The sequence below is a fragment of the Microtus ochrogaster genome, chromosome 15 (genome assembly GCF_000317375.1).
Source record: "Microtus ochrogaster isolate Prairie Vole_2 chromosome 15, MicOch1.0, whole genome shotgun sequence".
NCBI lineage: Eukaryota > Metazoa > Chordata > Mammalia > Rodentia > Cricetidae > Microtus > Microtus ochrogaster.
The window spans coordinates 11535377-11546667 of NC_022017.1; the positions used below are offsets into that span (position 1 = coordinate 11535377).

Sequence of the window (11291 nt, forward strand, 5' to 3'; positions counted from 1 at the left end):
CTGCTCTTCCAAAGGTCCTGAGTTCAATTCCCAGCAACCACATGGTGGCTCACAACCATCTGTAATGGGGTCTGGTGCCCTCTTCTGGCCTGCATACACACAGACAGAATATTGTATACATAATAAATAAATTTAAAAAAGGAAATGGAGAATTCTTTCTCGGTTCCCCAATTATCTGGTCCAAGGAATACTGAGGCCAGATTTGATCTGAAAGGGGAGGTCAGTGGTTCTTCAAATTCCCAAGGATGAAGCAGAGGAAGATTGAGTGGACATGAGTGAGGTAGAGAAAGAATATCCACAGGCCTTAATATTCTGGTGTCCCAGGGATCCAGGGAGGATCCGACTGAGTAGGCACAAGCTGTTCAGTATGTCATCATGCAAGAACAGGGGCTAAGGGCTCTGAGCCCAAGAGAAACACGGTGGCCTGCTACCAGGACTTTGAGAAAAGCCAGAAGGCAAGGAGAGGACTGTGCCTGAGAAAGGAAGCCGCACAGTCAGGGGAATGGTCAGAGGTGGGTGGCCCCACCAGAGACCCAATTGTTGGTACTGAATGGAAGGCAAAGCCATCAGTGAATGAGAAAGTAGATTTGTTGCAGGCGGAAGAGAACAGATCAGAAAGCATTATCTAAGGGGTATTTGGGCCAGCTCTGACTGCAAAGGTAGAAGGCCTTAAATTGAGCACTGAGCACAAAAGTCTGAGGTTTTCCAAAAGGCATACGGTGGGGAGCTTGGAGTAGAGACGATGACACAGTTCCCATGAGTCAGGCAGAGAAGTGAGGCACAAGGTCTGCAATTCCTAGTGTCCCAGGAATTCAGACAGGATCAGATAAAGTAGACCCAATTGTTGGTACTGAGTAGAAGGCAAAGCCATCAGTGAACGAGAAAACAGATTTGATGCAGTTGGAAGAATATAAGCAGAGACTGTGCGTTCGTTTTCCGGATGCCCAGACTGGTGAGGTTCCAGAGACGTCTGTCTCCTTCAGCAGCTACATGGCATCTGTATGACTCCACCTACTTTCTCTATAGATCTCTATTCGGATTTCCCACCTGACTTTACTCTGCCCTGCCATAGGCCGAAGCAGCTTTTTTATTAACCAATGGTAATAAAACATATTCACAACATAAAGAAGGGAATCCCACATCATCTCCCCTTTTCTTTTTCTTTTTTTGTTATCGATTCATAGATTGGGGGAAAGTAGACAGAGCTCCTGCAGAGCAGGAGTGGATCCCAGAAATAGGATACTATTTGAACCCAACTATAAGAGCTTTTTTTTTAGATTATTTATTATGTATACAACATTCTGCCTCCATGTATGCTGACACACCAGAGGAGGGTGCCAGATCTCACTACAGATGGTTGTGAGCCACCATGTGGTTGCTAGGAATCGAACTCAGGACCTCTAGAAGAGCGGACAGTGCTCCCAACCACTGAGCCATCTCTCCAGCCCCCTCCCCTTTTCTATATAAATAAAAATGAAGGTTTTAACTTTAACATAGTAAAATTACATATAACAAAATAGGTATCAGGCAAGAATTACAGTTACAACATTCATGTCTATTTTATGTTTTATCATAACTAAGGAAAACTATAATTATAGCTATCTATTCTTCAACTCCATCAAAGACTCCAGAAGTATATAATATTACCTAAGTTAACAGGAAGTGCACTGTAAGTAACTTCCAAAACTCTAGAATTGACAGAGACATCTCACTTTCTGTCCTGGACAGTCACCCAAAGTTCTTTTGTAATGTTGGGGCATCCAGCTTCAACCTATAGACCCATAGTATCCAGCAGACTTTCCCATGAAACAGAAAATTTGAAAGACTATTTTGCTTATACTATTTTGCTTATATTGGCAGTTTGTCAGTCACTTTCTTCTGTGTCCTGCTGAATGTCTGGCAGACTCTTTCATGAAGCAGGAACTTTAAAGGGCTGTCTCACCTTTTTTAGGTGAGTTCAGCAGTTATTTTTCTGTTGGTTCTGCATGTCCAGTTCATACAGCATACCAACAAGCAGTCCAGGCAAGAGCAATTTCTTGCCCAAATGGCTAGCCTTGTCACATTGAAGGCAAATTCCATAATGAGAAAAAAAGAAAAACAAAAATAAAGAAATATCACATGACCAGAAAAAATTCTGTAATGAGTTTCCTTGTCACTCTATATCAGCACCAGTGTTCAGGAGAAATTCCAGGCTGTTGTTAAGTTCTGGTCTCCTCATATTTGGAGTATCTTTGGCAGCTTGAGATCTTCTCCGGGGTGTGCTCCTGCCTCCTTTTCTGGCAACACAACATGTCCTACATGTAAGCAGAGACTGCTAGTTCATTTCCTGGCTATTTAGACCTGAATAATCACACAGAAACTATATTAATTATAGCCTTGCTTGGTCTGTTAGCTCAGGCTTCTTATTAACTAACTCTTATATTTTAGATTACCCTATTTCTATTAATCTGTGTATAATCAAAGGCTGTGGCCTACTGATAAAAGTTCTGGGGCATCTGTCTACTTCAGCAGCTACATGGCTTCTCTCTGACTCTGTCTACTCTTTCTATTTATCTCTGCCACCCTGGCTATATTCTGCCCTTTCATAGGTCAACGCAGCTTTATTCATTACCCAATAAGAGTAACACATATACAGAAGGACAACCCACATCAGAAGAGAGCAGATCTGTTGAGGGCACTAGCATTCACGTCAGGTGACTCACAACCGTCTGTAACTCCTGATCCAGCGGTTTCTACACTGACACCAGGTGACTCACAACCATCTGTAACTCCTGATCCAGCGGTTTCTACACTGACATCAGGTGACTCACAACCGTCTGTAACTCCTGATCCAGCGGTTCCTACACTGACACCAGGTGACTCACAACCGTCTGTGACTCCTGATCCAGGGGTTCCTACACTGACATCAGGTGACTCACAACTGTCTGTAACTCCTGATCCAGGGGTTCCTACACCCTCTTTTGGCTTCTATAGCATTCACTCTTACAGCTGCATATACATATAAATAAAAAAATAGAAAGTAGACACATAATAAAATGTCAAGGAAACAGAAGTCTTATGTCTTTGGACATAGTATAAAGATCAGGTGGTTCCAAAAGCCTTCAGTTAGGAGGTGACACTCATGAGCATGCGAACACACGAACACACACACACACACACACACACACACACACCCTCTCTCTCCTCCCTAATAGCCCGCAGATATTGTTAAAACCTCCCCTTCCTTTCATCTCACACTCTCTCAGCAGTACTAACACAACAGGCCCTCTATCCTATCCTCCTTGAAACACTCATATCCTCATCACCAATAACGCTACCCTTTATGTTTTGCCAACCTAATCCCCTTTGCTAGTTTCTCCTGGGTACTAGATAAGGCCCAGGCTCTCCTATAGTTTAAGAACACTGTTTGGGCAAGGAGAGTTGGCAGAAGAAGGAATCAGATTTACTCAGGAGCCGGCATTCTTGAGAAGTTAAGAGGTACTCTCCTCAAAACTCTGACTTTGGGGCTTAAGGACTCTAAGGGATTTTGGGTAAAGGCTTTGGAGGGGGCAGTGTGGCCAGGCAGGATCTTTCATCAGAAGTGTACCCTTCTTTCCTTCTTCAGCCTGAATATTATGCTTTAACCTCCATGTCTACCTAACCAAAGAAGGCGCTGGCATGGATTCTAGCATTTGGGGGCAGGGGCAGGAGGATTGCAAGTTAAATCCAGTTTGGACTACAAAGTGAATTTTAGGCTAGCCTGGTTTATATGTTGGAATCCTGTCAAGGGGTGGGGACAGAGACAGAGACAGAGAAGAAAAATCGACTAAGGAAGGATATTACAAAAAGCATGAGACACCTGGGGTGTCTGGCTCCAAGGAAGGCTTTGGGGGTAGACATGTCCAGTGGGCTGGCCCAGCTTGGTCTCACTCTATGTCACCGTGGTTGAAGATGTATGGTTGAAGTAAGACTTTACCTTACTTTTTCACATTTTCGTCTTGGCATTTGTGTGTATCTTCAGATCCTGTTAGTGACCTCTGCTCTCTGAGTCTCAGATGTGTGGTCTGGGAGCTCAGACACTGCGCGGCTCCTTTTTGCAACAAGCTGAGGAGAGTTTGAAGTACAGTGTCAAACGCACCCGACCTCCAGACTAGAGCAGTGGGCAAGAGACCTCCACTGAGGATCCCCCTCCACAGCCTCAGGTCCTAGTGCATCTGGCCCCACAGCTGCGGTAGACCCCGTCGAGCTTCCTGCTTCCCCTACCTGTGCCACCCCCTGGACAGCCGGGCCAGTGCGCTCTGCCTCCGGAGGGTAAAGATTTCTGGTGCTTATTAATTCTTTCTAAAGCTAAGCAAAAGCTAACTGAGCTACGCTTCGTCAGGGTTAGCCTGAAATACCAGGATCGACCTGCCCTGGACTCTAGCCCAGCTCCTCACGAGCGGAGAGAGAGGGAGGGAGGGACAGCGAGAGAGCGCGCGCATCCGGACCCGCCCCTACTTCTGTAACCTCGGGGGCGGGGATGGGGAACCATCGAGATGCTCTGGCCCGCGAGCGGATCTGAACGGGCGGAAGTATACAGGGCGGGACGCGGAGGGATGGGCGTGCGAAGCTGTTTCCGGCTGCTCGCTCTGTTGGCGGGTCCCAGATGCGCCCAGGCTGGGTGAGTCGGCGCAATTGCATTCCTTGTCGTCAGGGCAAGGGGCCCCCAGAAGAGTTGAGAGGCGTGGGCGGCTCGGGGCTGTTTTCAGTGCCTGGCCCGGGACTTGGTCCCCGCGGATGCGAGTCGAATAGCCGAGCACCACAGCCCCTCCAGCCTGCTCCCGAGCTCCAGTGTTGGGCCTGAGTTAGGCGGCTTCCCCCCAGGACTGGACCCGCCTGCCGCCTCCCTGGTTTCCTGAATAACCACTTCCTGGGACCGTCTTCCCCCTCAGTTCTGCACCTTGAAAGCCTAGAGTCCGTGACAGAGGCTGAAAGTGTTGTCAGGGTTTTGGACTCAGATGGCAGCTCAGGGTTTGTCCTCTGTCTGGGACCGCGATTTCCCATTGGCTGTCCAAATGCTGGGGTCTGAGAGAGGAATGCTTTTCCAGTGTTCACTGCTGCTTGGGCCAGCAAATGGCCTGACACCAGTCCAAAAGCTACCGAGGAAGCCGGCGTCATCCCGTTCTGACCCCGCCCGGAGGTGGGGAGAGGTGGGGCTAGGGAGGGGCCTAAGGGCTTTGCTTTGCTTTGGCTGAGGGGGACTTCTGGAATCCTTATGACTTAGGGCAGCTATAGCCTATTCTGGAATTTAGATCCTTGTGAACAGGGGTTCAGTTTTTCCCCTGAAATCCTTCCTCCTAAGCCCTGTCTTCTGCTTCCGGTTAACTGCTTCGGTTGCTTTCTTTGGTTCTACCATCACTTTGGCCCTGGCCCCTGGGGGAAGACTATTTCGGACTTTACCAGGACTTCTCGTTTAACCACGTTCCTAGTCCCCTTCCTTCAGCACTATCACAGTTGTGGTTTTATGTGTGGTTATTTGTCTCTTCTAGGTGTCTCATGAAGGCAAACTTCTTGCAAATTCACGGTTGCCTCTCCCGTGGTTTAGTTGAATGTGTGGCAACCATTCTTAATTGTTTGTGAAGTGATTCAACCCCGTACCCCCACACAGGCAAGGGGCTCGGTGGCTGATACTCAAGTGTCAGGGGCTGTGTTTGCCCAAGTCTGGTGTCCCTGTATGCCTGGGGTTGGTGGTGAAGAAGCAGGGGATGCAGAAACCCCTGGATTACTCTGGGAATTGGGAGCCTCCTCTGCCCTGACCTCTCGTCTTTTCATAATTTCTCACAGGTGTCTGAGCCAAGGCAAGTGGACCCCACCCTCCAAATCTGATGGTAGGAAGCCTGGCTCCCTGCATCCCCCACTGGTTCTGTCAAGCCTCCACTTCCTACTTTGGGGATCTGCCTTTCCACTGGGCCTGAACACAATTCTAGCTTTGGCCCTCCCTGTGGCTCTTGCCAGGCTCAGTGTCTGAGGCAGGGAGTAAATGTCTACCCAGACCAGAGCCTAGCTGTGCCTGTTCAGTGGAGAGGAATTACGATCACTACCATGGGCTAAGTCCCCTCTCTCCACTATGATGGAGAGGAATTACGATCACTACCATGGGCTAAGTCCGTTCTCTCCACCTTTGATTTAAGAGCTGAAAAGACCCCTGTTACTCTAGTCCAATCCTATGGGTCACCTGCCTGAGATATGTTGTAGTGCCAGATTGGAGCTGGCACCTACAGACTTCTGGGGTGCTAGTGTTTGTCCTGATTTCAGGAGGCGGTGACATTTGGCGACGTGGCTGTGCACTTCTCTCGGGAGGAGTGGCAATGTCTGGATTCTGGCCAGAGGGCCCTCTACAGGGAGGTGATGCTGGAGAACCACAGCAGTGTGGCTGGACTAGGTGAGGCTACACCTGGGGATCCAGTCCATACATCCACCCCTCACCTGTCAGAGACAGGGGATGTGGATGCTAACTGCCCCGCCTTAGGGACTAGACCTTGAATCTGAGTGTGCCAGCCCAGTTCCAGGCTTTATACATGTCACCCACCCAACTTAGTCCTTATTAGGTAGGGACACTTCTGGGAACTAGTAAAACCTCTGTTTTTCCTAAGCTTATTAAATTACCATGTGAGGGCCAGGCGGTGGTGGCGCTCGCCTTTAATCCCAGCATTCGGGAGGCAGAGGCAGGTGGATCTCTGTGAGCTCGAGACCAGCCTGGTCTACAAGAGCTAGTTCCAGGACAGGCTCCAAACCCACAGAGAAACCCTGTCTCGAAAAACCAAAAAATAAAAAATAAACAAATAAATAAATAAATTACCATGTGAGAAATAGAACCCATACTTGAAATAGCTTTAAAACGCACACATAACAACAACAAAGAAAAAGAAAAACAATCTTTTTGTTAGCTCAAGGAGTCTCCAGAGAAAACTGTTCTGGAACCAGAGTGTCAGTGATACCTTGAGTCCAATCTTTCCTTTGGTCCTGCCGTCAGATCGCTCCCGTTCTTGCTACCTTCTCTGCAGGCTGCTCCAGCACGTACCACTCTGTAGTTTGTTTCAGCTTTGTGGTAAAATGTATGTCTTACCTGCTGGTTGCTAAGCGTTTCACCTGTTGCTGAGCCCGCTTCAGGGCTGGCCCCATCCTTATGTTGGCGTCTACAATATGGGAGTATCCTGAGTTCTTGAGAGGATGCCTGGACTGGTGGGCCAGGAGGGGGGTAGGTGTGGATGGGAGGAATTTGGCTTACCAGGTACTTCTGTCTGTGTTAGATGAGGTCTGTAACTGTTCATCCCACACAACCTGACAAAACCCAGTTTTCTGATGTCTTAAGTAGTATACAGCAAGGGCTGGAGTGTGTACAGGTCAGTGGTTGAGCATTCTTCTGTCGCACACAAAGTTGTTCTGGGGTCAATCCCTGTACCACAGAGAGCAAAAAGAAAAACAAATCAAGCCGGGCGGTGGTGGTGCATGTCTTTAATCCCAGCCCGCGGGAGGCAGAGGCAGGTGATCCCTGAGTTTGAGGTCAACCTGGTCTACAGAACAAGTTCAGGATAGTCGGCGCTACACAGAAACCCTGTTTTGAAAACAATACCAAAACTAAACTAAACTAAACAAGACAAAGGAAAAGAAAGTAAAACAAGATTGTGTTGGTTTTGTGTTTGTCTAGTCTTTGAGAGTTTAGGCATCCTGTCATATCCTTGCTTATTACTCTGTTAGGTTCTGAAATCATGTACTTGTGCAGCACTTTTGCCTTAAAAAACAAACAACAACAAAACGGATTGTTATGCCTTACTGACTTGTGGGTGTTTAGATGTTCAGTATATCTTATGTTAGATTTCACCAAAACCAAGGCAACATGTTAAAAAGCACATTATTAAATGTACTACTGATTTATACCACCCACAATTTAAATGCACTCAGTACTTTGCAAGTGCTATCTTAGATTCACAGATAACGTATCGCACGTCGCTGTGATAGGAGGAAAACACACGGAGTACAGTGGCCAGGACTTGCTCGACCATCTCTCTCTACTTCCCCTGGGGTACTGGCCTGCCAAGAATGATGATGGTTTTCTTTCTTCGTTAGGGTTTAGCCTTCTGTGGGGTCAGTCCCTAAGCTTTCTTGCCTAGTATATAGTGGCCTTTTCTTTTGTGTGTCGCTCAGTGAGCAGCAGCTTCATCTGCGTGTTCTGTCTTGTCTCAGACCCTTTGCATATACAGCTACAATGTGCCTGTGAGGAACCGTGCTCCATTAGGCAAGCTACCCAGTTTCAAAGTAAAAGTTGCTCTTTCCCCGTAGTTTCTGCTTTGACAGTAGCTTCATGTTTCAGCGCCAAGTTACTGAATGTTTTTATTTTTTATTTTTTATTTTTTTTTTTATTTTTCGAGACAGGGTTTCTCTGTAGTTTTGGAGCCTGTCCTGGAACTAGCTCTGTAGACCAGGCTGGTCTCGAACTCACAGAGATCCGCCTGCCTCTGCCTCCCAAGTGCTGGGATTAAAGGCGTGCGCCACCATCGCCCGGCTATCTCTTTTTGAGATGGCCACCTCACTCTGCTACCCAGTCTGACCTAGAACTCCCGGGCTTGTAAGCAGTTCTTCTGCCTCCGCCTCCTGAGTGGTTGCTGAGATGACAAGTGTGTGTGTATCATGGCACCAGCATAGGAGAGTTTGGAAGAGTGCAGGGTAAATGACTTGCATGTCTCTCTGTGACGATGCTAATGTTCAGCTGCAGCACTGGTTAACTGAGATTCTAGCCACACCCACACGGGCACACTGGCAGCCTGTCCTTTCTGCCACCAGGTTGCTAGGAGGCTAATGGTGGTGACACACACCTTTAATCCCAGCATCGGGAGGCAGAGGCAGGTGGGGGCTAAACAAAGAAACCATGTCTCAGAAAAAAAAATAAATAAATAAATAAATAAAATTTTATATATATAACAATACTTGTATATTTTCTCCTCTTCTCATGTTAACTTTGGTCAGATTTCTTTTCTTTTTAAGAAATGCTGTCAGTTTTCTGATGAGCGTGGGGGCCTGCCTTTACTTAAACTTGAACCTATTACTGTACCATTTGTTTAACGTTTTGATATAGTGACATGATATCCTTCACAAGGTTGACATTTACGAACCTTTCAGTTGAGTTACCAAAACAAAACAAACAGACATTTCACATTTCAGTCAAGTTCATGACTTTTTCTTGGGCCGCATTCATCACTGTCTTTGTCGTGTGTGACAGTGGGCTGCAGGTTAGACACGGCTGATGGATCTCACAGACGCCTTTGCCTCTTTTTCCATGTTGTGAGAAGCCAAACTCTATTATCTTTTTTTTTCACTGTGTTTTGCCTACATGTATGTCTGTGAACCTGCTAGAACTGGAATTATAGACGTTTGAGAGCTGCTGTGTAGGTGCTAGGAGATGGCCTGGAAGAGGAGCAAATGCTCTTCACTGTTTAGCCATCTGTCTAGGCCCGCTTTGTGGATCCCTGATTGGATCAACACCTTCCTCACTTCTATGAACTGGCCATAAAGGGAGTCTGGATCCACTACTTGTGATTTGAAATCTTCTTCATTTATTTAATTGCTTACTAATTTTAAGGTTTTTTTTCTTGGCTACCCCTACCTCTTGGAGTATCCTTGTCTTTTAAACTGGGGGAAGAAACGGCCGTGGCTTTGCAGAATGTGGTGCTGTCTTGGGCTTAAGCTTCCTATGTCTCTTGTACCCCAACTAGATCTGGCCTCTTCTTCAGTGACAGTGTTCCCTGAAGACTGTGGAAGTCTGGGTGCCCCTTCCTGTCTAATCTAAGGAGCTAGAGCGAAGGGGCTGCTGTGTATCCAGCCTCGTCCCTCATCACCCTCCCGATAGGTTCTGCATAGTCTAGCAGCTCCTGTTCTTCATGACTGGGAGCGAGGAGCAGGACTGACTCCTGACCGTGTTTCCATCCTCCCCTTCTCTGCCTCACACACAGCAGGATTCCTGGTCTTTAAGCCTGAACTGATCTCTCGACTGGAACAAGGAGAAGAGCCATGGGTCCTTGACCTACAGGGAGCAGAGGGGACAGAGGCACCATGGATTTGCCAGACAGGTAAGGCCTAGGCCCTGTGACAGAAGGTCTGAATAAGAAGGATCTGGGGTGAGTCCTGGTGACCAGGCTGGGCTGCTAAAGAACACTGCAGAGGACCAATCCTAGAAAGAACCACAGCTAGCTGTGTGGCCACTTCTGGGAAGGCAGGGGCACAAGACACTTGTCCATTTAACTACTATGTGTCTTGTAATTAACGGTCATAGAGAAATCTGGTCTGTGGGGTCAGGACAGGAAGGTAGCCTGTGGGATTTGGAGAGTCTAGAAGGAAAGTAGATATCACGGAGGCCTCTTGGTCTAGGTGGTCAGACCCTGACACTTGCCCCAGGGAGAAAAATCAGTATGAACTCCTGGGTATGGTCTCTCAGCCAATGGCTTAGTGTTCTCATCTGTTTCGTCACATGATCAAACATTCTAACTAAAATCAGCTTCGGAAGGAAAGGGTTCATTGTGGTTTACATTTCCAGGTCCTAAGTCAGGGCAGAAACTGAAGCCCAAACAATGGATGAACACCGCTTCCCATCTTACACTCCGGTTGTGTTCAGCCCACTTCCTTGTGCAGTCTGGATAAAACTGCCTACGTCTGTCCATAATAAATCATCAATCAAGACAAACTCACAGATGGCCACAGGCCAATCTGACCTGGGCAGTTTCTAGTCGAGGTTCCCTCTTTCTAGGTAATCCTAGACTGTACCAACGTGACAGTGACCATCACACCTATAGCAAGGCTTGCCAGATGTGGGTTTGCAATTTCAGTTCTTTTCAGAGAAGTCCATCTTAGAGGCCAGCCATGGATAGGCTGAGCACCCAGTTCTGCTCTGGGATCTTCCTGCTAAGATACCACCTCTTCTTCAGCCAGGGTCTCAACATTCCTGTCTGTTTTTTGGTCAGACACCCCCGTTGTCCTCACTTGCCAGCTAGCATGTTTGCAGGTCGCTGACCTGCTCTGATGAATTCTGTCCTCAGACTTGTTCTGTCCAGTCTGTTTTGCTTACTCTAAGATATTCCCTCCTCAGTGCCCTATAGGGTGAAACACTTCTTGTAGACCCTCTTAGGACATGAAACTCTCAGCCCTCTGCCTTGTAGACAGAGTATGCCATCACTGTCCAGTGAACTAAATTTGAGCATTTCCCCTTCTATCTCCTTGCCACACTTTCCACTGGGGTGTTGTAGAGCTGACACTCCCACAAGGCACTGCTCATCTTTCCACTG

The 11291-nt window shown here is 47.5% G+C and overlaps 1 protein-coding gene across 3 annotated transcripts in view; it reads left to right on the top strand.

Annotated features, from left to right (window-relative positions):
- The first annotated feature begins 4555 nt into the window (after window positions 1-4555).
- Window positions 4556-11291, top strand: part of LOC101983999 (zinc finger protein 7) — a 9383-nt gene continuing 2647 nt past the window's right edge. Inside the window, exons 1-4 of one of the 3 annotated variants that reach the window (XM_026782558.1) lie at window positions 4618-4639; window positions 5803-5846; window positions 6274-6400; window positions 9966-10082. In XM_026782558.1, coding sequence (XP_026638359.1) covers window positions 5844-5846; window positions 6274-6400; window positions 9966-10082 — 247 coding nt within the window. In that variant the 5' untranslated portion in view covers window positions 4618-4639; window positions 5803-5843. Of the gene's footprint in view, window positions 4640-5802; window positions 5847-6273; window positions 6401-9965; window positions 10083-11291 lie in introns of all 3 variants that reach the window. The other 2 variants (XM_026782559.1, XM_026782560.1) reach the window with 2 other exon arrangements.